The 27,172-nt window shown below is 37.7% G+C and overlaps 1 protein-coding gene across 4 annotated transcripts in view; it reads left to right on the forward strand.

Moving 5' to 3' along the window:
• The window catches only part of SLC26A7 (solute carrier family 26 member 7), a 135,250-nt gene that overhangs the window by 93,268 nt on the left and 14,810 nt on the right, over nucleotides 1-27,172 (forward strand). For all 4 annotated transcript variants that reach the window (XM_031691146.2, XM_072949441.1, XM_015243978.3 and 1 more), the window contains 6 exons: nucleotides 2,678-2,755; nucleotides 3,882-3,977; nucleotides 7,872-7,978; nucleotides 8,982-9,048; nucleotides 11,893-12,030; nucleotides 22,340-22,388. In XM_031691146.2, coding sequence (XP_031547006.1) covers nucleotides 2,678-2,755; nucleotides 3,882-3,977; nucleotides 7,872-7,978; nucleotides 8,982-9,048; nucleotides 11,893-12,030; nucleotides 22,340-22,388 — 535 coding nt within the window. The remainder of the gene's footprint in view (nucleotides 1-2,677; nucleotides 2,756-3,881; nucleotides 3,978-7,871; nucleotides 7,979-8,981; nucleotides 9,049-11,892; nucleotides 12,031-22,339; nucleotides 22,389-27,172) is intronic.

The following is a 27,172-nucleotide window of genomic DNA, read 5'->3' on the forward strand; positions in this document are numbered from 1 at the left end:
TATGGGTACGAAGAAATTCAGTATTTTGACAATTTTGAGGGCAGAAACGATTATATTATTGATTTCTATGCCTGAGGAATAGATACACTGGGTAGATCTGATAAGGACTTCTTGTCTAATTAGATACACTTGTCTTTTGACCTGGGGCACCAGCAGTGATGAGGGGAGTGCGTTAAAGGAGCCGACGTACGCCATTGGCTCATATAGTCTATTTCTTTTTTTCTTTTTTTTTGCAAGGGATAGAATTCTTTACTAGTCTATTTCATCATATGACTTACCATCTAACGTAAACAATAGTCTTTTTCACCCATCGTTAGTCACCCTTTGCAAGTAAGATCCATTTAACTTGACTTCCTTTGACAATAAGACTGACGCTGCAGTCCAGTGTGTGCAGTTATTGATGCACATACAAAAAGCCACGTGAATAAAAGGTAAGGGAAATTTATTTAAAGACCAATCCCAAAGGTGGTTATAGTTTACTGTTTTTTTTTTAATTTTTAATATTTTTTGTGGGGGAAGGTAATTAGGTTTACTTATTTATTTATTTTTTTAAGAGAAGTTACTGTGGACTGAATCCAGGACCTTGTGGATGCTAAGAAAGCACTCTACCACTTGAGCTATACCCTCCCCCGTAGAGTTTACTGTTTTTAAATATAATTATTTAGTTAGATTGTAATTTCCATAACAGCTTTAGTATATGTAAAGTATCTAGTTCATAATCCATGTTCCCTTTAACTCCTTAGCTCTATGACCTTGGGAAAATCACTTTGCCTCTTCTTTTTTCAGATTTTTTTGGGGGGTGGTAATTAGATTTACTCCTCCTCATCCCCCTCCTCCTCCCCCCTCCTCCTCCCCCCTCCTCCTCCCCCCTCCTCCTCCCCCCTCCTCCTCCCCCCCTGTCCTTCTCCCCCTCCTCCTCCCCCCCCCTCCCCCCCCCCTCCTTCTTCTCATTTTTTATGGAGGGACTGGGGATTGAACCCAGGACCTCATGCATGCCAAGCACACACTCTACCACTGAACTATACCCTCTCCCCTACTTTGCCTCTGTGACCTTCAGATCCTTCAAAGGAGTTTAGAATAACTGTCCCAAGTTCATATCTGCACCTAAGATTAAGAGCTTTATTTTCAGATATACTCTAAGTATATGAATCAACAGCCTCACAAAAGGGATACATACCATTGTGTTTGTCATGAAATGCACCTTAGCAGTTGGTGTCTTTTTCTTTCCACATAAACATGGATATACTGAGTCCCTTATGAGGGCATCTGAATGAAGTCTGTAATCTGCTCAATCCACTCTAGTGGAATGACAGTCATCATATTTTGCTGTTTAAAATTTTTTATCATGTGGAATCGTCAGTTTCTCCTAAATGATCAGGTAGGTGACAGTAACTGTAACTTCTATGGGTGCTCTTTAGCTCCCTAATGACTTATTGCCCACAGAAGGACTTCCCCCTCCGTATGCTGGAGAATGCTGTTAGATGCGTTCCGCTCACTGTAGAAGGAATTGTATCCAGTTTCTTTCACTCAGTTTAATGGTTTTGAGTTTCATCCATGCTGTTGCGTGTATCCACAGTCACTCTTTTATTAGTGAGTAGCATTCTATTGTATGGATGTCCCAAAATTTGTTTATCTACTCACCAGTTGGTGGACAATTCAGTTATTTAGAGTTTGTGGTGTTTAAAAATAAGGCTGCTATTGATATTTATATAGAAGTATTTTCATAGGCATATGGTTTCATTTTTCTTAGGTAGTCTAGTCCTGGGTCATACATCACTTCATAAGAAATGGTTGGACTGTTTTCAGAGTGGCTGTGCTCTATCGAATTCCCACCAGCACCGTCTGAGAGCTCTGCTCCGAGTCTAGTGCTCTCATTACTTATTTATATATCTATGTTTAGCCACTCTATTCCCTTTGACTTCTCCATAATGATGTTTTAGGTGTTTTTCTGGTCCTGTGAAAACTCTCTTTTCCCTTGTTGGGCTGACGGTTTGGCCAAGTGTTTCTACCGAGACACAAACATTTGCTTATGTGAAATCAGGTTCTCCATCAAGCGGGGCATAGCTCGGGGTGCGATGTTTTGAACTGCTTTCTGTCCGCAAGTTGAGTTGGTCGGGACACAATACTAATGACTCTCAGGGATAATAAAATGAAGTCTGTTTCACTGAAGAGACTGCTCCCTTTATCCCACATAACTGCTTCGTACTAACAAAGGACTGCAAGGGAAATTTGTCGTCAGCACAGAAAAACCCTAAGCTGCATATTCAGTTATTCCCCAAGCAGCTCCCTAGGAGCTGAGCAGGGGAGTCAGGCTGAGCAACACCAGGCTAAAGGACCTGTAACTGAAGTGTCATTTTCACTCTTACATAGCAACAACAAAAAAGCCGTTGCCGTGATGTGTGTGAGACAGAAGCTGGTGGTGTCCTGTTTCTTTGTGTGGAACTGATTTCCTCTCACTGCTGACCTAACTTGATCGCACCAGATTGTCAGCTGTCACATTCGGGTTCCTTCAGCTACAAAATATAGTTAATGATGGTCTATGTAATTTATCAATCATATGCCAACCTTTTGTTGCTTCTAATCAAGGAAAACTAAGAATTATCTTTTCCCCCTTATAACTTTGGAATAATAAGAAAGCTGAAGGCTTTATTTATTTTGTCTGTTTTATATTTCACAGGTGGCTTGTCTGATATCTTGCGTCTTCGTCCTGATGGTCATCTATGCAGCAGGACCTTTGCTTTACTGGCTGCCCATGGTACAGCGGTGCTTTGTCATTATCTACTTTTTAACTTTACTTTTAATTAGAATCATTGTATTTCAAAATTCCTTTGAAGAACAGCCTCAGTGATCCTAAATCTGAAAACGTATGTGACATAAGCAATGGCTGAATGGAGAGGTGGAAATAAGCCACATGTGATGGAGGAGGTGTGGGAGGGTACCATGCTGCTTTCGGATTCTTAGACTTTTGTATAAAAGTGGCATTGTGGAATTAGATTTATTCTGTATCCATTTGGAAGGTGGAACTAGGTCATCTCTTTGACATGAAGTAGACTCTGGAAGAATTTTATCAAAACTTGGACTGTTAGAAAATGTGTACTGGGCAAGAGGGTAGGGAACAAAATACATCCTGCCATCCTTGGTACATCTCTATACAAAGTGACTCAGAACATTAGTGCCTGTGCTTACCTTGCTTTTCACACGCCCGGGGCACTGAAGTGATGCAGATAAGATCTTGGTGAAGAATATGAAAATCTGAAATATATTCATGTATGACTGAAAAAGTGTGCTGTACACCAGAAACTGACACATTGTAATCTGACTATAACTCAATAATAAAAAAACGTGATGAAGATCTTGGTCTCCAGAGAGCCAGAGACAGTCTCAGCCCTTTCTCGTTCTAATTCTTCATTCATGTATTAAGAACAAATCATTTTCATGAGAGGATCTTCCAGTAATAGAGTTCACTTTTCAAAAGAGTTGTAAGTGTCAAGTGAAGCCAGATAATTGATACTCAAGACGATTATAAATAAATATATGATGTAAATATTTAATTTTTGCAACAAACACTTTTCAAACAAATGGCAGTGGGTAATGGTTATAAAGAGGACATTCAGCCTAATAATTCATTACTTTTCTTTTTCTTTCTTTCTTTTTTTTAAATGGCATAATGTTTGCTCTGTGATTTTCTAGAATTGGTATTATATTCCAACAGTACAATAATAGGTTAGTTGTAAACAAAATGAATGTTACTTTAGTCTTCTAAATGTTGATTGCTTTTCTCTGGTAAGTACTTCAAAAACAAAGAAATAAAAATACCTTGATTCTTTTAAATGTAGATTAAAATATTTTTCTTGCTTTCTTCATCTGCTTCTTGTTTGTAGTGTGTTCTTGCAAGTATTATCGTAGTGGGATTGAAAGGAATGTTAATACAGTTTCGGGATTTAAGAAAATATTGGAATGTGGATAAAATTGATTGGGTAAGTAGAAATTTGACCTACAATTACCCTCTTTGGCTTAAACACATGTTACAAAATAAGCTTTAATAGTTCCATTTGCAGAAAATAGTTTTAGCCATTTGAGACTTACACTTTACAAACTGCCATTTATTTTTTCAAACTCAATAAAAGCATCAAAATGTAAAATGTCTTTATAAGAAACAAATGGAATTTTGTCACATTTTGATTGATATGTTGTTTAAGAACTTTTAAAGAAATGTTAGGCAACTCAAGTGGGGTGGGGATTCCCAATGTTCATTATGAAATGATTCCGGAAGTGAAACTCATCAAAGAAGAGCTAATAAGAATATGACTGTTTATAACATACATGAAAAGCCAGCAGTGATTGCTAAGAAAAGTATGTTCATTATTACAGGTTACCCTATTAATGAACATATTAATAGTGATCATTCTAAATACAGGAAGTCTAATGAATTGCTTCTTAAATGATTTGCCCTGAGAGGATCATTATGTTACCAGGATATTGCTAGGCACAGACTAAGTTATACTGAATGATGATGAAGTATGGTTTCTACTAACATAAATATTTCACATACTTGTTCTGGAGAAATGTGTCTATTCAAGAACCTTCAAAGTCCTCTCCCTCTGCGATAGGGATGAACCATTTCATGAGCGGCCTCAGTTCAGCTCTGTTACGGCATTCACCATGTTGAGATGCAATTACCTGTGTATTCCCCCTCCTTCAGATCCTTTGCTGTGAGAGATTTGGGGGGATTATTTATGCTAGTACATGCTTTAATAATATCCTTCCGAAGTCTCAGTAATACTGAGCTTCTACCAAGGTGCACTACAAGGTGTCAAGTGGAGCACAGAGATGAGAAAAGGACCGCTGGTCCTCTTCAGACACGAGTCATTGTGCAGAATGCAGACACAGAAATAGGCACGTATTATGTTAGACATGATGCAACATAACCTGGAAGCAAAAGGAATAGCTTAGTACTGGAGAGAAATAGAGGCTGGAACATTTAATTCAGGAAGGGTTAATACAGAAAGCTCACAGCAGAGCTGAAATGTGAGCAGAGACTCAAAGGAACAGTGTTTGGTAGGCAGGCCAACAGGCCCAAATTAACCAGGCTGATGGAGGATCATGACCTTTTTCAGGTGATATATGTGAGGTAGCACATGGAAATAGAAAAATGAGAAGATGCAAGCTTATTTAACAGACTATTGATAACCCCATGATAAAGGTATTTCTAAGAAATTCATTAATCCCGCAAGCAAGAGCACGTTGCCATATTGCAAGGGGAGAGATACCAGGGAAGGCTTCTTCCGGGAAATGACGGGTAGAGCATAGAGTGTGAACAGATGGGGCTGGGAGAGTTAAGAATGGGTTGGACTGGGAAAGGCTTCTCATGTCCTGCAGAGGTTAGACTGCACCATAAAGGCAGTGAGGCATCACTGAAGTGAGAAATAGGAAGACGATTTATGCATTAGAAAGATCATTTTAGTAATTTGAAGAAGATGGATCAAACTGATGAAGAGTGCAGTAATTCAGGCAAATAAATGAGGAAGGTGTGGGCTGCAACTAAGATCTGCGATTCAGTCAGTTAGCCCTCATCACCGATCCGTCATACAAAGTGCACCAGTCTAGAGTGCTTCTAAGTCTCCAGTCAGGAACATCACCAGAGAGATGGAATGTGGAGCAGGTAGGATAACAGATGGAGCAGGGAGAGGTGAAGCGAGGGAGTAGCTGCTAAGCTATGTTGTACACGGATACGTTTTTTAATAATGAGAAAGTTTTCATGTGTTCCCTACTTGAGGTCAACTCTGGGGTTATCTTGTGTTTAGGGGCTGTGAGTGCCAAACAGGGAAGGGACCAAGTAAGAACACTTAACAGAAAAAAGGGGGCTTAGGAACCCAATTCCTTATAGCTGTGACACCCAGCATTTGGATTTTTGATAGGAATCATTACAGAATAGTGTTGGGACTGATTCTAACCAATGGAACTGTTCACTTGTCTATGTTACTAATTTCCAGTTGAACTTTTTTTTTTCAAAATTATAAATGTAGCCCCAGGAAATAACTAAGCATTGTAAGCCCAGCTTACAATAGAGGATGTTGTGGGAGAGTAAATACACTTTAAAAGTAGAACCAGATGGTACCAACATTTCTGGCTGCTCTGACGAATCATGGCCTCCAGGCTCTGTGGCTTTTTAAATGGCAGGGACCAGCGTCCTCAGTTCTCTATGCCACACTGAATCATGAGGTTGACCAGGAGGCATAGGACTTATAAAGCTTTCGGTGAGGTCTTATTCTGCCACACTCAGGCAGGTGCAGTCAGCATTAGGGGATGAGAGAGAAAGAGAGCAATCATGGCAAGTTGAAGTAATGATTAAAACTTGAAGCCCTATTTTGTACATGATCAATTCTGATGTAACACATTAGGAAGGAAAAAACACACTGTGCACAGACAAGAGATTCAAATGGCTGTCCATTCACCGGGATAGAGGAAGAACATCTTAGTGTCTAAGCTGTTGGATGGCAGGCTGAGGATGATGCTAGTAAGTGCTAACTTAGCGTTACATTTGAAGGTGATAGATCTTAACATGAGAACGTTCAAAACATACTTTCTCTCTTACTCCAGAATGTTTGTTTTTTCTATATCAAAAATGGATTTTACAGATAAAAATCTGTCCATTTGCTTCCAAGGGCTTAGCTGTTGGAAATAGCTGAACATTAAGAACCACTCAAGCTCAGGGTAGATAAATAATACAGACAAGGAGGAATTTCAGAGGTTAAAAATACCCTTTAGAAACATTTGTTTCAAACTTGTCTGGACAAAAGCTATACCCCCCCCAAGAATCTGCTGTTTTCAGATCATAGAGAAGTTTTTAACTTTTTCATTAGCGTATGGAATTGAATTATGTTGTTGAAGATGCTTTAAGGTGATAATGCCACTATTGGGAAAGAAAGGTGTCGCCTTAGAACGTCACGCATAGATAAAGCAATGCAGGTAATTTGGGGGAAAAGAGAGCTTGGAAACTTTGTTGGTCTACTGTTTGGTAAATGCAGAATTTTACGTTTAGAAAATACAACCTTCTAGATTTCACAAATTATTTAGCTTTCAAATCTTTTTTTTTTTTTTTTGCTGGCAATAAACTTAGAATTGCCAACTATAATACAGTATCTTGTTGCAAATTGTAATTTCAGGTGGTAGACAAAACTGTTATAATGTTGGAATCCCAACTAAAGGAGAAATAGAATTAATTTTCTTGCAATCTTTTGAAATATTTTCCAATACTAAGCTAGTCTTGATTTTTTTAGCTTTCACAGTTTCACAAGAAGTGACCCTTGCAAATAAAATTATAACCCTCTTTATAGTGGCTGATCTAAAAGTGGCTTTGGTTGTTTCGTTGGAGTCGGTCATTTTAACATTAGGCTTTGACAGTCTTATGCAGTAATTAGCTACCTTTGTTCTTTTTATAGAAATCCTAAAAACAGAATATTATTGTGAATGACAAAAAATCTGCAAACAATTGTTGGTAATATTACATTAAATGAGAAAACAGTAGGAAATTGTGGCATGCTTTGGAACCAAACACATCAACCAACTATTCACAGGTCTTAAATAGCGTTTGTTGGGGATCGAACTTCGGGTTTGGCAGCATCTGTGTACAAAACAACGCACCTTTGTCTTCTGCCTTTCCCTTTCCCTCGGCCACTGGAAGTCTGGTGGGGCCTGGATTTGTTTCTGTGTTCCTGGGCTTCTGTTTATCGCTTCTTAAATCATATTTTCTTGCTGAGAGATTTTTGTCACAGGAATGTTCTAGAAAAAGATAGTGAGGAATTGAGCAATCATGAGAAAGACGCGAATACCGAAGGACCTACATCTTCCGTTTCCTGCTTCTCTTTCAGGGCATCTGGGTCAGTACATACATATTTTCAATATGTTTTGCTGCCAATGTGGGGCTGCTGTTTGGTGTTGTCTGTACCGTAGCTATTGTGATTGGTCGCTTCCCAAGGTAAGATCTTGTTTAAATGCTCTGTTTATTGTGACACAGCAGCGAAGTATATGGTGTCGCCAGTTACTTTTATTTGTGTGGAACAGGAAGTACTACAATCTCATGTTTTATTTAGAATTAGAGAGAAAAAGAGAAGTTTTTGTTTACTTGTGATACATAACAATGTTGGTCTTAATGATGGGAAATATTTTGTCAGAACTACAAAATAGAATGTATAAAATCCGTTAAAGTCAAGAAATTAACCCCATGGCCATACAGTACATCACAGAGCTCTTTTTTTTTTTAAGTTACATGAAAGGATGTAGTTTCCAATGAGACACAAACCATATAAGAATGTAATTGTTTGAAATCTAATTTTTCAGAAGCTGTATTAATCTAGCTACTTTTTAAAGGTAATTTATTAAAGAACACATTCTCTTTGTTTTTTTTTAACTGAGCATCTGTAAACCATTCCCCTATTTTGACCAATTCTTTTTCTGTTTCCCTAGTATTCGTCATCTGACAATGTTTCTACTCATTTCTCATCCTTCCCTTAAAATTCTTTGTGAAATAATAAATTTTTAAAAATACTAATTTTAACCTCTGTAAATTCTATCTTTACGGAGTCTATATGTGTAGATTCATCATAATCTGGTCCTATCTTACCACTGATTTCCTCTTTAATTCCTTTCCCCTAAAATATGATATTCTCAAAGACCATGTATTCTCTAGCTGTCTCCTTTATTGCTCTTATCAATCCACCTCTTATAGAGTGAAGATATGCTAGAAGCCCAGATGAGATAAATTACGTTTTAAAATCTCTATTTAGCTGTCTCTTTTGTTACTCTGCATCTGGGGATCCCAGAGACATATACATTGTTTTATCAACAAACTGGATACAGCAGCTGAACCATTTTAGAGATGGTCTAACTGTTACAGTCAAATGACTTGCCCTTTTTACTTCTTCATGGTTAGTGTAGTAGTGATGAAATAACATTTTATTTTCTATCTGACTTCATTCTAGAGCAAAAACTCTGAGTATAAAAAATATGAAAGAAATGGAATTTAAATTGAAGAGAGAAGTGGACGACGTAAGTTTAGTTTCCTTTTCTTGTGTAGTTGACAGTTTTTGTGGGTCAGGTAGTTTTTAGATACCACGAGAAGCAGCTATAAATTACTAACTTAACAATGATAATTCTATTTTTGATTAGCGTGAACTTTCAGTGGCATATGTGACCCCTATGTATGTGGGAATCAACATGTAACAAATCAGTGGAAACAAGAGAAATCCTGTATCAGCATTCAGATAAGAGGATGGCACAGTTCACAGAAGCACAGTTCACAGTAGACTCATGGTCCAGATCGGTTCAGACAATTTGGAACCTCTTCTCCATTACTACGTTGTCATAAACCAGCCAGACTAAACTAATATTCTATTCCCAATTAAATTATGGAGGAAAATAAGGAATAGGGAAAGAAATTAAGCAAAGTGGGATCATGGTTTTTTTTTTTTTAACACAAATAATGACTCTGTATTATTAGCAGATGGTAATTAATGCCAATAAGATTGGTTTCTTTGCACAGTGGGCACTTTTTTAAGGAAACAGCTTACATAAATTGCCTTGTCCAATCTATGTTTAGTTATGTTTGAGTTCTAGCTTCTTGTTCTGGAGGATGACCAAAACAAGTTGAAAGAGAAGAAAAAAATGTTGACTTGAATTTTTGCCAATTAAAAAAGTTGGCCTCACTTTGAACCTGCTTTGTAATGTTTGGCTCATCTTTTTCCCTTTGTTTTTGTATTCACTAGTTTTAGTAAGTCATGATTGCGCTCAGAGCAGAGAGAACTGGCCTCCCACCAGAAGGAGGAGCGTCAGGGTGTTTCTGAGTAGACTGGAAGTAGGAAGCAGCAGCCGGGGTCCTTCCGCGACACCCAGGGAAAGGGCTTGCATTTTAATAAGTATTGACAGACTTGCCTCATAGAAAGCTTTTTGAGTTCAAAGACTTTGAAGGTGTCCCAGGCTCAAGGTTTCCGTCAATACTGCCTTTCTTTTCTTTCTTACCTCTTTCTTTTCTCCCTTCAAATTTTCCATAGGAATTTAGTGCTTGTGCGAAGTCCCAGACTGACTCTCAGACCGTTAAAGTCCTGTGTGTACCGACCCCATACGTCACAGCCATGTACCTGACCTTCTTAGCTCTGAAACAGAATTCTAGTTTGACTACTTCTCAGTTTAGAGATCACTGGTTAATAAATTCTGCCAAATGCACACCTTATTCTCCGGCTGAATATGTGAGGAAGTGAATGTGGGGTTTTTAGAAGGAGGAAGATGCTGAAATTTCTCCACGTCTATGACACTTAGTTGGTTCCAGTCTGGTCACCTACCCGAATAATAACTGTGTCACATGAAAATCTGAAGTTTATCAGACTGTCATGCCCCACTTATTATTTAATGTTTTGTGTCAAAAATAAGGGGGAAAATCTAAGAGAAAGATTTGAATATGAACTACTGGGTGGAATTTTTAGCTAGCATGAAGTACGGTGGGGATCAGTCACCCCTCTCCACTCATTCCCTCCCCCACCCTGCCCTTCAGCATTCTCGGTTTGGAAGGTCTCCTCCCTTTCAGTGAATTCAGCTTTAACGAGAATTTCTTTTCTGGCCTAATTTGAGTCTCTCTTCCTTAATAAATGCCTATCTCTAAGAAGTATATTAACTTAAAACATATTGGCACAATCGCATGGTGTGATTAATAAGCCAATCTAAGATGCAGAGCTCCAAGCCAAATAATTATTTTAGTTTTTCTTTGTAAGAGACTTCCTCTTGATTAAAAGTTAATTTAGTAACATAAGGGTTTTTGTTTTCTCGAATTGTTTATTTATAGCAAATGTCCTCACTTTCTAGAGTACAAACAGTTGTGTACCTATAGAAACTTTTTGAAATTATCTAGTTTAAAAATTTACCTACTTTAGAAAATGAGGAAGCAAAGAGAGCTTAAATGAATTGTCTAAATTCACATACCTAATATTTTCTTTTATCTTTCTGTCTCTTGCCTGTATGCATCTCCTCCTCAGCACTTCTGTACTTAAGTCTAAGGAGTATTACTTTGTTTAGTTGGTAAGGAGTTAAACAAATTTATAGAACTTACCATCTTCTCATTCTCTAAGTCAGACCCCTGCCACTAAGGTCGTGGAGAAGGCGGTATTGCCAGAAAGACCTAGGCAAATGGCCAAAGCAGACACCTTTTGTATTGAAATGTTTCCTTCTCCATTTCATTAAGTCTTGCCCGCATCCTAGAAATCCAGTGTAATCTAGGGCTGCCCACAGCAAAATCCCATCCCTGGTACCACCTCTTGGTTTCTTTCCCCCTGTTAGAGCTGTCGGTCACTTGTAAGGTGCTGTTCCGGCCTAAGGAGGGCTATGTCATTGCGAGGTAAGTGACCGACAGTTGATCCTTTTGGACGTATTTTCATTGTTAAAAATCCCGATGGGCGGGTAAAGGAGCTTAAATTTCTAGATTAAATGGAAGGGGTATTTTTAGGAGGATAAGTCTTCCTGGTACTGTTTGGATATTTTAGGTAGTCACCTCCCCAAACCTAATTAATAGGAATAAGGGCCATGTTCTGAAAAGCTGCAGACTTATCTCATGGATACTAACTTTTTTCCTGAACCCAGCACCTCATACATGCTAAATAAGCACTCTGCCACTGAGCTATACCTGCCGCCCAACAGTTCTTAATAAAGAGAAAGTACTTATGTTCTCTGAGAAGTGTGACAGTGTATTAAGGTATCCAAATAAATTTTAATAATGAAGACATCAGCTAAGCGGTTGCTTCCGTGATTGAGTGGCATTTGGACTTATCAGATCTATATTCCTTGGAGACGGTGATCCTCTTTTATTTCATTCAGAACTCTGAATCTATTTCCTTTTTCCTCCAAAAGGAAACCCTGCATCAGGTGAAAATTATCTTAATAAACAACCCACTTGTTTTCCTGAATGCAAAGAAGTTCCGTGCTGACCTGATGAACATAATCCAGAGAGAAAACACCAGCAGCCAGCCACATGATGAGATCAGCAAGGTAGGACCAGCTCTTTCACGATTACAGTGGTTTGCAACAGGTAATCATGATACATACATATATATATATATATATATATATATATATATATATATATAGTGTCTGTTCATATATATATATATATAGTGTCTGTTCATTCATTCATTCATTCAGCCCATGCTGTAACCCTGAGAAGAATAAATGAGAAAACTCACTTAGAGGATCTTGTTACCAAGAAAAAAAAGACTTAGATCTATTTCTAAAAGAGAATGTAATAAATGACCCAGAAAATCATAAACAGTTGCCATCACTGTGGTAACAATGTTATAAAATGCCACCACTCTTTATCTCCATAAATTATCTCACTTAACGGAGACAGCAAATCAAATGTGCATCAGGATGACTTCACGGAAATGAACTCTGCAATCACTTGAATCCATAAGCACTCTGCAATGTTCAGAGCATGGACTTTGGAGCTAAGCTGCCTGGGTTTGCCACTTAGGAGCTGTGGGGCCTTAACAGAGTTATTTAATCATTTGTGCTTGTTTCCTAAATGAGTCAATATATGCAAAGAAATTAGAATGGTGCCTGACTGACTCAATATTATAAAATCTTAACTAGTATATTAGTTTGAGTGCAAATAGCACCCTCTCTCTATGAAGCTTTTTGTGACTATTTTAGATCACAAAGGTATCTTCTTTCTCTTGTATCCCTGAGTGTGTACCATCTCCCTGTCAGTCAGGTGCATAGGAGACCTTGGCCTTCCCATTTCCGCTGTCTCGAGAGCTGTTCAGTTCCACATTCCTGGCCTGGCAGCTTCAGGCTTCTGCCTCTCGGCCTCATGCTGATCCATACCACAGAGGCCCTCGATGCAAGATTATATATGAAATTTGCCGGACATAATTCAAAATGAAAAAAGAAAGTGAGGTTCCCTGTTCAACAATTGTTAAGAATTCCAAGATGTTGACAACAGAGCCTTAAACCAAATGGGGGACCCTTCTAAGCGAGGGGTCCTGTGTGACTGCATAGGGCTCAGGCCCGTAAAGCTGGCCCTGCCTGTGTATTTCCAGACCTTCTTTACCCTCACTGTGCACGTTAGAAGGTCATTTCCATCAGAATATTAGGAACCGCCACCTGTGATTTTGGGTTGAGAAGAACTTGTTCTTATACCAAAGGAGGGGTTATATTCCTAGTTGTTCAAGCTGTATATTATGCCTGTTTTTAACCATGAAGCACTCTATACCTTGTAGCGATGTTAAACTGTCTCATGAGAGAGTGGAGCTCACAACCACCATGAATAGCAGTATTGTGGGAAAATCTGTCTAGAGTTTCAAACAACCTAATTAACCCAGAAGAAATTTGTGGTCTTATTTTACCAAAAATATAAATTTATTTCTTGAAATGATATACTACTTTGTGGGCTTTATCATATCTGGCAGAGTCCCTGACAAGTACATTCTTATAACTAATTATTTATCGAGTTAATAGTGTCTTCCTTAGAATATTTTCCTGCAAGACTAGTGTCACACCAACTTGCTTCAGAAACTGAAAACTGGCACGTGTTTATCTTGTGCTACCTTAGAAACAAATCTCGTTAACGCAGCCTTCTGTGAGGAGGTTCCACGTATATGATTTTTACCTACTTGGGACATCAGAAATTTGAGTCTAAAAATCAAATAGAGTTCATTGAATCTAGGTTACTGGTAGTAATGACACCTAAAAGGGTTCTTTAGCTCAGAACTTCATGATAGTGGGAAAGAATTTGTTGAAACTGAGTTCCACTATAATGATAATAATGCAAATATTGTATGTGTGTTTGTATGCTGTGAATTTTCAAGGACACACCAGGAATTCAGATGATAATCTGGAAGCCCTGCTCTCAGAAGAACCTGGGATAAACCTTTATTCAGAAGAGTTAAAAGTGTTGTGTTGAGTACCATGGATTCTCTTTTAGGCATCTCATGTTATCCTTGACACACACTGCCTGTCTAGGATACCTACTTCTGGTTTTAAGACTTTGCACTTACTCTGAGTTCAGTTTTAGAGTGACGAGTCTGCGTCAGCTCATCTCTGCTGCAGCCTGGCTTCCCATCATCGGGCTGCGCGTAGCAGCCTTCAGCTGCGCCGTGAACTGGAGTTCCCTGCCAGGGCCTTGGTTTTCTGGCGGGTGGTGGTGACGGAAGGGCAGCTAAAACACTCCAGAACAGTGAGATTCAGTTCCTGTTCAACACACAGACTGAAAAATGATCCCCTGTTTCGCTATGCGGTCGTTCCGTCTGTGGTGACGTCCTACATCCCGCCGCGAAATGCCTCCCCGGACGCAGGCGCTTAGAAGGACCTCTGGCTGCTCGCGTGTGGAGGGTTCGCGCTCATCACTGTGCAGGCTGCAGGCATTCTCTAATAATATTAATCAGCGTTTTGTGGTCTCACTTTGCAGGAGGAGTTTCAATCTGCTATTTGTCTAAAATTTTCTTTTGCTCAGACAAGGTGCTTTTTAAAAAACCCGTTATTTTTGTAACGGTTTAAGATTTACAGAAAAATCGAGAAGGTACCACAGAGAGTTCAAATATACCCCACACCACAGTTTCCTGTCTTACTAAGATCTTGGATTAGTGTGACATATTTATTACAATTAATCAACCAATATGGGTGCATTGTCATTAACTAAAGTCCATGCTTCCTTCAGATTTACTCAGTTTTACCTAATGTGCTTATTTTTATTGACGTATAGTTGATTCACAATGTTGTGTTAGTTTCAGCTGTACAGCACACTGATTCAATTATACATATACATACATAAGTCTATTCTTTTTCAGATTCTTTTCCATTGTAGGTTATTACAACATACTGAGTATGGTTCCCTCTGCTATACCTTTGTTGGTTATCTATTTTGTATATGTTAATCCCAAATTCCTAATTTATCCCTCCCCCTTTTCCCCTTTGGTAACCATAAGATTGTTTTCTATGTCTGAGTCTATTTCTGTTTTGTAAATAAGTTCACTTGTATCATTTTTTAAGATTCCACATATAAGTCATATCATATGATATTTGTCTTTGGCTTACTTCATTTAATATAATAATATGATATGGTCCATTCATATTGCTGCAAATGGCATTATTTCATTCCTTTTTATGGCTGAGTAATATTCTATTATATATATATAGTATATCTTTTTATGGCTGAGTAATATTCTATTATTTATATATATATATATATATATATATATATATATATATATATATATATATACTGTATCTTTTTTATCCAGTCACCTGTTGATGGACATTTAGGTTGCTTCCATGGTTTCACTATTATAAATAGTGCTGCTATGAACATTGGGTGCATATATTTTTTCAAACTCGAATTTTCATCTTTTCTGAATATACACCTATGAGTAGGATTGCTGTATTATGTGGTAATTCTATTTTTAGTTTTTTAAAGGAATCTCTATACTGTCCTCCATAGTGGGCTGTACCAAGTTACATTCCCACCAACAGTGTAGGAGGGTTCCTTTTTCTCCATACCCTCTACAGGATTTATTATTTATAGAATTTTTATGATGGCCATTCTGATGGGTATGAGGTGATAACTCATTGTAGTTTTGATTTACATTTCTCTAATAATTAGTGATATTGAGCATCTATCATGTACCTGTTTGTCATCTGTATGTCTTCTTTGGAGAAATGTCTAATTAGATTTTCTGCCCATTTTTTTTTTTGTTGAAGTACAGTCAATTACAATGTGTCAGTTTCTGGTGTACAGCACAGTGTCCCAGTCATGCATATACATGCATATATTCATTTTCATGTTCTTTTTCATTAAAAGTTATTACAAGATATTGAACATAGTTCCCTATGCTATATAGAAGAAACTTTTTTTTAAATCAATTTTTTATATAGTGGCTAATATGTGTAAATCACAAACTCCCAAATTTAGCCCTTCCCAGTACTTTTCCCCAGTAACCATAAGATTGTTTACTGTCTGTGAATGTGTTTCTGTTTTGTAGATGAGTTCATGGTGTTCTTTTTTTGTTTTTAAGATTCCACATATGAGTGATATCATATGGTATTTTTCTTTCTCTTTCTGGCTTACTTCACTTAGAATGACTATCTCTAGGTTAATCCATGTTGCTGCAAATGGCATAATTTTATTACTTTTATGGCTGAATAGTATTCCATTGCATAAATATACCACAACTTCTTTATCTAGTCATCTGTCAATGGGCATTTAGGTTGCTTCCATGTCTTGGCTATTGTAAATAGTGCTGCTCTGAACATTGGGGTGCATGTATCTTTTCGAATTAGAGTTCCCTCTGGATATATACTCAGAAGTGGGATTGCTGGATCATATGGTAGGTCTATTTTTAGTTTTTTGAGAAATCTCCATACTGTTTTCCATAATGGCTGCACCAAACTACATTCCCACCAGCAGAGTAGGATGGTTCCCTTTTCTGCATGCCCTCCAGCATAGACCATTCATTTCTGCCCATTTTTTGATTGGGTTGTTTATTTTTTGATATTTTGGAAATTAATCCCTTGTTGGCCGCATTGTTTGCAAATATTTTCTCCTATTCATAGGTTGTCTCTTCATTTTGTTTATGGTTTCCTTTGTTGTGCAAAAGCTTTTAAGTTTAATTAGGTCCCATTTTTTTATTTTTGCTTTTACTTTTATTTTACTTTTACTCCTTTGTTTAATTGACCATAAGTGCATGGATTTATTTCTGGGCTTTCTATCCTGTTCCATTGATCTATGTGTCTGTTTTTGTTCCAGTACCATACTGTTTTGATTACTGTAGTTTTGTAGTATAGTATGATGTCAGGGAGCCTGATTCCTCCAGCTCCGTTCTTCCCAAAGTTTGTTTCAGCTATTCAGGGTCTTTTGTGTTTCCATACAATTTAACAATTTTTTTTTTGTTCCAGTTCTGTGGAAAATGCAATTGATAATTTCATAAGGACTGCATTAAATCTGTAGATTTCCTTGGGTAATATGTTCATTTTAACAATATTGATTCTTCCAATCCAAGAACATGGTATATCTTTCCATCTGATTGTGTCATCTTCAGTTTCTTTCATCAGCATCTTACAGTTTTCAGAGTACAAGTCTTTTGCCTCTTTAGGTATTTTATTTCTAGGTATTTTTTTCTTTTTGATGTGACGGTAAATGGGATTGTTTTCTTAATTTATTTTTCTGATATTTCATTGTTAATATATAGAAATGCAACTGATTTCTGTTTATTAATTTTGTATCCTGCAACTTTACTAAATTCATTGATGAGCTCTAATATTTTTCTAGTAGTGTCTAGGATTTTCTGTGTATAGTAGCATTTCATCTGCAAACAGTGACAGTTTTACTTCTTTTTCCTATTTGGATTCCTTTAATTACTTTTTCTTCTCTAATTGCTGTGAGTAGTACTTCCAAAACTATATTGAATACAAGTGGTGAGAGTGGACATCCTTGTCTTGTTCCTGATCTTAGAGGAACTGCTTTCAGATTTTCACCAATGAGTATGATGTTAGCTATGGGTTTATCATATATGGACTTCATTATGTTAAGGTATGTTCCCTCTATGACAGTTTTCTGGAGAGTTTTTATCATAAATGGATATTGAATTTATGAAAAACTTTTTCTGTGTCTGTTGAGATGATTATATGGTTGTTATTTTTCAATTTGTTAACGTAGTGTATTGCTTTGGTTGATTTGCAGATATTGAAAAATCCTTGCATACCTGGGATAAATCCCACTGACCATGGTGTATGATCTTTTTAATGTATTGTTGGAGTCAGTTTACTATTATTTTGTTGAGGATTTTTGCATCTATGTTCATCATTGACATTGGCTTGTAGTTTTCTTTTCTTTTTTCTTTTTTGTGATACCTTTGTTTGCTTTGGGTATCAGGGTGATGGTGTCCTCTAGAATGAGTTTAGGAGTGTTTCTTCCTCTGCAGTTTTTTAGAATAGTTTCAGAAGTATAGGTGTTAACACTTCTCTAAATGTTTAGTAGAATTCACCTGTGAAACCATCTGATCCTGGACTTTCATTCTTTGGGAGTTTTAAAATTACTGAATCAGTTTCTGTACTGGTAATTGGTATGTTCTTATTTTGTATTTCTCCCTGGTTCAGTCTCGAGAGATTATATCTTTCTAAGAATTTTTCCATTTCTTCTAGGTTGTCCATTTTATTGGCATATAGGTGCTTGAAATAGTCTCTTATGGTCCTTTGCATTTTTGTAATTTCATTTATAACTTCTTTTTCATTTCTGATTTTATTGATTTGAGACCTCTCCATTTTTTTCTTGATGAGTCTGACTAAAGGTTTATCAATTTTGTTTATCTTTTTAAAGAACAAGCTTTTCATTTCATTTATCTTTTCTATTTTTTTAGTGTCTATTTCATTTATTTCTGTTCTGATCTTTATGATTTTTTTTCTTCCACTATACTAACTTCGGGTTTTGTCTGTTCTTCTTTCTCTATTTGCTTTAGGTGTAAAGTTAGGTTGTTTATTTGAGATTTTCTTGTCTTCTGAGGTAAGCTTCTATCTCCATAATCTTCCCTCTTAGAACTGCTTTTACTGAATTCCATAGGTTTTGGATCATCATGTTTTCATTTTCCTTTGTTTCTAGCTATTTTTTTTGGTTTCTTCTTTGATTTCTCCAATGATCCATTGGTTATTTAGTAGCATATTGTTTAGCCTCCAAGGGTTTGTGTTTTTTGCAGTTTTTTTATTGTAGTTGACTTCTAATCTCATAGCGCTGTGGTTGGGAAAGATGCTTGATATAGTTTCAGTTTTGCTTTTCTGTAAAGCTTTTGGTTTTTCTATTGAATCTGAATGATAGCATTGTTGGGTACTGTATTCTTGGATGTAGGTTTTTCCCTTTCATCACTTTAAATATGCTGTGCCACTCCCTTCTGGCCTGCAGAGTTTCTGTTGAAAAATCAGCTGATAGCCTTATGGGAATTCCCTTGTGTGTTATTTGTTGCTTTTTTCCCTTATTGATTTTAACATTTTCTCCTTATCTTTAACTCTTGTCGATTTGATGACTATGTGCTTTTGGGTTAATCCTGTATGGGAGTCTCTGTGCTTCCTGGACTTGAGTGACTGTTTCCTTTCCCAGCTATTATCTCTTCAAATGTTTTCTCAGGCCATTTCTCTCTTCTCCTTTTGGGACCCCTATAATATGAATGTCAATGTGCTTGATGTTGTCCCAGAGGTCTCAAACTGTTCTCATTTCTTTTCATTCTTTTTTTTTCTCTCTGTTAAGTGACAGTAGTTTCTACTACTCTGTCTTATAGCTCACTGATCCATTCTGCTTCATTTATTCTACCATTGATTCCTTCTACTGTATTTTTATTTCAGTAATTGTAATCTTCAACTCTGTTTGGTTGTTCTTTAGATTTTCTAACTCTCTGTTAAAAACTTGTAACTTCTCGCTTTGTGCATCCATTCTTCTCCTGAGTTCTTGGATCACCTTTACAATCATTACCCTGAACTCGTCCTCAAGTAGAATTACCTATCTCCACATCACTCAATTCTTCTGGGATTGTATCTCGTTCCTTTGTCTGGAACATATTCCTCTGCTTCCTCATTTTGTCTAATTTTTTATTTGTGTTTTTACATATGTGATGGGCTAGTTATGTTTCTAAACTTTTGGAGAAGTGGTCCTCTGTCAAGGATATGTCCTGTGTCCCAGCAGTACACTCTCTTCTCATCACCCAAGGGCCAGAGGCCAGCTGGTTCCAGGGCAGGGTCTGACCTGCATTTGCAGACTGTTTTCCACAGGCTATGGGATCAAAGTTTTCTTGCTTCTGATGTCTGCTCCCTGGTGGGTGAGGCTGGTCTGGAGACCTCTGCTGGCTTCCTGGTGGGAGGCGCTGGTGTTTGCCCACTGGTCGGGGGAGGTGGGTCCTGCCTCTCTGGTGGGTAGGGCCATTTCTGTGAGTATGTCTAGAGGCAGCTGTGGGCTCAGAAAGTCTTCAGGCATCCGGTCTGCTGACGGGTGGGCTGTGTTCCCACCCAGTTAGTTCTTTGGCCTGAGTTGTCCTAGCAGTGTTGCCTACAGGCTGTTGAGTGGGGCCAGGTCTTGGTGCTAATGATCCAAGCAAGAGATCAGCCTTGAGGAGGGTTCAGTTAGTTGAATACTCCCTGATACGTCTACTACCAGTTTTCATGTACCCAGGGTGAGCCATACCTGCCCCCCACCTCCCCAGGACGCCCTCCAAGATCAGCAGGTAGGTCTGGCTCAGGGTCTTATGAAGTTACTGTTTTTCCCTTGGTCCCAGTGGGATTGTGTGTGCATCCTTTAAGAGTGAAGTCTCTGTTTCCCCTAGTCCTGTAGGGTTCCTGCAATTAAGCACCACTGGCCATCAAAGCCAAATGCCCTGGGGGCACCTCTTCTGATGACGCCCCGCCCCCACCAGGCTGGGACCCCGAGGTGAGGCTCAGAGCTCTCTCTTTCAGGGGACAACGTCCACAGTGTAATTATTCTCCAGCTTGTCAGTTGCCCACCAGCGGGGCATGGGATTTGATTGTCTCATTGTGGCAGCTTCTTTATTCTTTAGAGACAGAAGATCTTCTTTGTTAGGTGTTAGTCTTTTTTATAATTGTCTGTTCAGCAGTTCGTTGTGATTTTAGTATTTATGAGAGGAGGTGAGCTCAAGGTCCCTCTATTCCGACGTCCTGGCCCTAATCCCTAATGTCCTTTTTCTGCTCCAGAATTCCATCCAGGATGTTGCATTACATTTAGTTGTCCTGTCTCCTTAGTGTCCTCTTGGCCGTGACAGTTTCTCAGACTTTCTTTTTTTTTGATGACCTTGAGAGTTTTGAGTAGTGCTGGTCAGATATTTTGTAGAATGCCTCTCTGTTGGAATTTAGTGTTCTTTTTCTCATGGTAGGACTAGGGATACGGGTTTACAGGAGAAAAACTATAGAGATGAAATGTGATTGTTATCACATCATATCAAGGGTACATAGTATCAACAGGATTTATCACTGCTGATGTTGACCTTGGCTGCCTGGAGGAGGCAGTGTTTTCAGGTTTCTTCGCTGTATAGTTACTCTGCTTGCCCCCTTTTCATGCTGGACTCTTTGGAAGCAAGTCACTGTGTGCAGCCCAGACTTAGGGAGTATGAGGTCATGCTCCACCTCCTCCAGAGTAGACGAGCTTCACAAATGATCTGAAATTCTTCTTCATGGGAAATTTCAGACAAGGTATTTTTAAGAGGAGGGAAAGGAGATTTGCATTAACTGAATGTGTCTTCGGGGCTGCTCCCTTTAATTGGGCTATCTAACTTAATTGTCGTCAGCCCCCTGGTGTAAGTGGCATTGTCTGAATGTTACAAAAAAGGAAGGTTGAGACTTAGAAATGAAAAAATAACCTGGTGGAAATTGTTGATAGCTGTCTGAATCAGATTACACATATATACTGCATCACTGAGTGTTAAGAAGGGAAAGTAGACAATCTGTAGTCACCCTCTAAGATGAAGACCGATTCCCTGTGAGAAGCAGTGTAATGCAGCAGTTTGGAGCCTGAGGTTCCACATGGAAAGGCGTGAGCTTAGGCTTTAACTCAGGTTCTTACTAGCTTTGTGACTTTGGGCAAATTACTTAACCACTCCAATCTTTAGAAGTCTTCCAAAATTTGGAATTTTTCCAATTTTCATATGAACAATGAGATCAGTAACTTCATAGGATTATTTTGAGGATTAAATGATTAATGTAAAGTCCTTGGTATACTTGGTAAGTACTCAAAGAATAACAACTGCTGCCATCATTAGCAATAATAACAATACCACACTTTTAAAAGTACATTGCATGTTATAATTTTAGAGGCATCAATTATTTTTAATTTCAAAAAAGTTTAATTGAAGGATATAGAGTCATTTTCATTCTTCAGTATTTCCATAAATCAGGAGTCTTTCTCGGGCATTTTCATGGTGCTTCAGATGAATGTGTGTGATATGAAATGTGTGGTTGGGGGCTCTCTCTTTGAGTGTGCTGTGTTAATGAGGTTAATTTCTGATTGGATACACTACATAAAAAACACATGCAAATGTTTAACTCCTCATCAAAAATGAAAACAAACTCAGTCTTGCAGAAAATGTTCTAAAGAAGATAGCCTGACTTGATAAATTACCCACTGAGCTAACATATACTTAGAAATAAGTATCATTTTATTATTTCAGTTTTTATATTTATCATTCTGAGAAAAGGCTAAGGAAAAATAAATATTGGAGACTTTTTTGTTGTTGTTTATGGAGAAGGGAATGATGTGCTTTTTGGGAACATAAATGAATTTTTATAATGATATTCTCCTTTATATTTGTTTTCATTTCAGTGTGAACAAAACACATTGCTCAATTCTCTATCCAATGGCAATTGTAATGGTGAGTTAGTTTTAAAAAAATAATCTAAGTGTTCTGACTTGAATGTAGATCAGAGAATGCAATCTTCTTCTCCACCTCCGTCTCTGCCTCCTACCTCTCTGTCCCTCCTCTCTCCTCCTCCGCTACCTCCTCCTTCTATCCTCCGCCTCCTCCTCCTCTCTCTCCCTTCCCTGCTCTGTCCTCCTCTTCTCTCTTTTTTCTCTCTTCCTCCTTCCTTCTCCCTTATCTCTCCTCCCCCTTCCTCCTTCTTCTCTTCTTCTTCTTCCTCCTCATCCTCCTACTCTCTTTTAAGAGTGAATTTAAGATGTATAAACTTGCAAATGTATAAACCTTTATTGTGAGGCGTTAAAAATACCTGAGACACTTAAATTAATGGTATTTATGTTAAAATGAAAATAAATGAAATATCCATTGATTAGAATGCACAATATTGAAAAGATGTCAGGTCTTGAATTTATCTATAGATATAAATTTAATCACAATTAAAATTTCAATAGGACATTTTAATGGCAATTGACAAGCTCATTCTAAATTTTGTACTGAAACTCAAGTGGCCAAGAATTGCAAGACTGTTGAAATATATGAACAAGAGGGAGAGCATATGTTCTTACTATGTATTGTGTATATAGCTGTGTTACGAAGCCCTAATACTCAGAGCAGCATGGTACCAATTCAGAGATAAATGAATAGATCAATAGGACAGAGTAGAGAATACAGAAGTAAGGACAATGCTTACATATATTGGTGTTTGATTTGTGACTAAAGTGGCGCTTCAGAGTAGTGAGCAAAAGACGATGGGACAATCAATGATTGTCAATGATGGGACAATCATGCATTGCTAATGAATGAATTTAGACCTCGATCCCATACCATATCCCAAATCAATACCAGGTGGATCAACACGTCCTAGGAGTGGTAGACAAAATATAAATTTAGAATAGAAGACAGGAGAATTTATACAAGAAATGTAAAACATTAAGAATAAAGACACTGATTATTAAACTTCACTAGATGATGATGATGATTTACCAAAAGGCACTTATAAAGCATGAAAAAATAAGCCAGAGTAAAAGAAGATAGATGTGACATATAAATGGGCAAAGAATTACACTCTGCAGCATATCAAGGAATCAAAAAGGCAGATGACCTGTTAGGAAAATGGGCAAAGGTCATGAACAGGCATTTCACAAAAAGAGACATTTTCATATTTACCAATAAACATATGAGAATATGTTTGAATTCACTATGGTTATTCAAGATAATTATTGGGGAAATGTAGATTAATTCCACAATAAATAACACTACATATATATTTTATATATATGTATAGTGTTTATATATATATAATTGGTAAAATTTTAAAAGTCTGACAGTACCAAGGGTTGGTGAGGATATGGAGCAATAAGAAACCTGGTACAATGCTAGTGGAAGTGTAAACTATTACAACTGGACACAGATCATATTTCAAAGAAAAAAAGTAGCAGGTGTATATAGCTGTGGCATATTTATGCATCTGAATTTTTATTTGCTATATTTATTAGGTGGTCTACTTACACAATAATGGAAACTAGATGAGTCTTAGACATATAATTGGGCAAAAATAAAAAGACAAAGGGAAACATACTGTAAAATTAAAATTGCATTATGTAACCTTAGAAAAATAGGAAAAGCTGATGTATTGATTTTTGTACTTCTGAAGACAATCAAAAAGGGAATCTCTTAATATTTGTACCTGAAATCATTTACGGGACTGTCCATAGTAGCTTTGTTTATAAATCACCCAAATCCAGAACCATCTAAAATATCTATTAACAGTATAATCAGTAAAGAACATGTGGAATATATATGTATGTGTATATATATATATATACACACACATATAATAATAAACACTATATAATATATATTATTATAAATAAAATATTATAAATACTATGTAATATATCTATTTTATTACTTTATATAATGTATTCTAAATAAATGTAGAGTGTAGAATATGTTACTAAAATAAATATTACAAATATTTAGAATAGAATAGAATAAATGTTATATAAATATATGAATTTATTGCATGACCCACATCAACATGAATGCAGCTCAGCGTTAGCTTCTTTGGTCTTTTCCAGCTTCTTGGGGCAAGTTTACTTTCTCCTGCCTTGTGCTCGCAAGGAAAGCTTACATAATACTGGCGTAGTGCTTATTTAATGATTGTTTCTTGAGGGTCTTACTCGTCTGCTAATCTGGAAACTTCTAGAGGGTGTTCTCACCTCTGCATCACCAGCTCAGCCCACTCTGCACAGAGCAGGAGCTGATGGGTGTGGTCCCCTCTGCCGTGTCCTTGTGAAATCTTTGGCACCCAGTGGCCCTTCTGTAGGAGCCAGAACTAGTTGGCCAGTGTTTTCCTGGCATCCTCCTTCTCTGCCCTCTTCTGACACTCCGCAGTATCCTGGGTTCTCCCATCCTTCCCTCTCGTTCAGGATTGCCTTCCCGCTCTCACCTCCGTGTGCTCGCAGTGCTGAGGTTCTTGATTTCCTCTCTGAAATGACTAAAACGTGTAACTCTTGGCTTCACTGCCTTTACATTTTCACTTCTGTGACTCTGATTCTGTCCTTGACTGTATTCAAAAAGAATTAGTGTGGCTTTCGTATTGTTTTGTTTCCTAGTCTGAGACGTTCTTGGTCTTACTCCATGGATAGAAAACTCCCTGCATCCTGTGCGTGGATCAGACAGGACTGATCAGTCGAGGCACTTCCTCCTATGAGCCAAAGGAACCTGCAGATCTTCTACACGGGAGGCTGCAGCAAATGGGTGCCGTTCACACACAAGATCAGATGTAGTTGCCATCCAGCTTTATTCTAGTCCATGATGAAATGACAGATTAATCTTAAGTCACCTTTTTGAAAAAAACCAAACCCTCTTATGCTTAAAAGATTATAAAGATTCCCTTTGAAGGATCAAGTGCCCACTCCCCAGCGTGGCACCTAAAACCCTGCCTTATTTTCTCAAACTGATTTCTCTACACATTGCATGAGTTCTGTCTCCAAGTCAGATGAGTCAGTCCATGGCCCCTGCATCTAATTTAATCACCCCTGGTTCTGATCTTTTACTTTTATTCTCTCTTCTAGAACCATCTCCTTTTATTTCCCCCGCCAATCCAAATATTATACTTTCTTCAAGTTTTAATGGAGAAGTAAAGTACATTGAAGGGACACATTCCTTGGCAACCTCATTATGTAGAGAAGCCAACCAGCCAGATCCGTGTAGGGGGATGCACGGTCAAGGGCAGGCTGGAATCCGGCATCTCAGCGGCAAGGTGGAAACCACGGTGGCGTGGAAGACCGCCTCCACATGCTTCTCTCATCACATATCTCCTCACATGGTTACGAAGTTGTTTTATTTGTGCATTTATTTATTTGTTTGTTTCCTCCTAACTAGATTTTTCAAGGGAAAGAATGCATTTTTAATTCCCATTTCATTATCTTTCGTTATTATTTTTATTATTTATTTATTTTATTTTATATATATATATAATATATTTAATATATTTATATATTACTTTATATATATTATATATATAATATATATATTATAAATATATATATAAATATATATATTTAATATAATATAATATATATAATATATATAATATTATTATTTTTTATTATTATTATTATTATTATTCGTTTATTATCAATAAACACTTGGTCAATAAATGAAAATTACCATTTGTATAGCATTTCCAAGTTTCTAAAAGACAATCTTCTCAATAACTGAAACAGAGAATTGGCAAATAGATTTCCATTTTCAAGTAGGTAATAGGACATTCTTCATTGTACTGAGGAAGAAGTTGAGGCCATAGAAAAGTTGCTCAGGATCATGCGGTTGGCTGGGGACAGAGGAGGAACTCGAGTCCCTGCTGAAGGCACGCATGTGTACAGGAAGGGTGCTTGAAGCTGAAATTTGGGAGTTCTGAGCTGGGTGTAGTCTGCAGGGGTGCACGCAAGAAGAAGGGAGGGTTGATGCTAATCCAGAGAAAAGGAGGCTTCAGACACTGCCATCTTCCTCTGCTTTCTTTGCAAGCTTATGAAAATGGAGATAGAAGATGGACTTAAAAGAGATTTCCACATGTATTGAACACAGCTAGCACTGTTTTGGTATTGGGGGAAGGGAGAGGGCACTACAAATCATGATTTGAAGCTTTGAAACTCTCAAACTGGGGCAATAAACCCAGGAGGGTAGCTAAAAGGAAAGGAACGTTTATTCTGGAGGGATGATGAATTTAAGCTACTGGAAGACCATCCAGGAACATCTGTGGGTTTTGGGGACCGCTGAAGGGATCTGGAAGCAACTAACGCAAAGTGAGATGTTAGCTGAGCAAGGGGTTGGGAGAGAGGGAGGAGAGTGAAAAAGTACCGCCTCTTTGAGAGTCTACAGAAGAGGAAGGTTTGGTTGAATAATCAAAATATATGTACAAGTTATGTAAATAATAAGATGGAAGTCATCTCATCTTTCTCTGAAAGAAAGCAAAAATTGCTCAAATGCAAAAAGTTCTTCCATCACCATGTTCGGTAGGCTGTGTTCCACAACACTGGTCGCATTGTGCCATTACCAAGAGATACTCTGTCTGTGTCCCTCTTAGCGTTCTGATTTTTCAGGATCACCTCCACCACCTTCTCACCTGCTTAACGTCACATGATCCCCCAGGTCTCAGTTTACAGGTCCCACTCTTCCTTTCCTTCTTGTATTAATGTCCTCATTCACTCAACAAATATTCCTTGTATTTA

This window comes from Vicugna pacos, chromosome 25 (genome assembly GCF_048564905.1).
Source record: "Vicugna pacos chromosome 25, VicPac4, whole genome shotgun sequence".
Lineage (NCBI taxonomy): Eukaryota > Metazoa > Chordata > Mammalia > Artiodactyla > Camelidae > Vicugna > Vicugna pacos.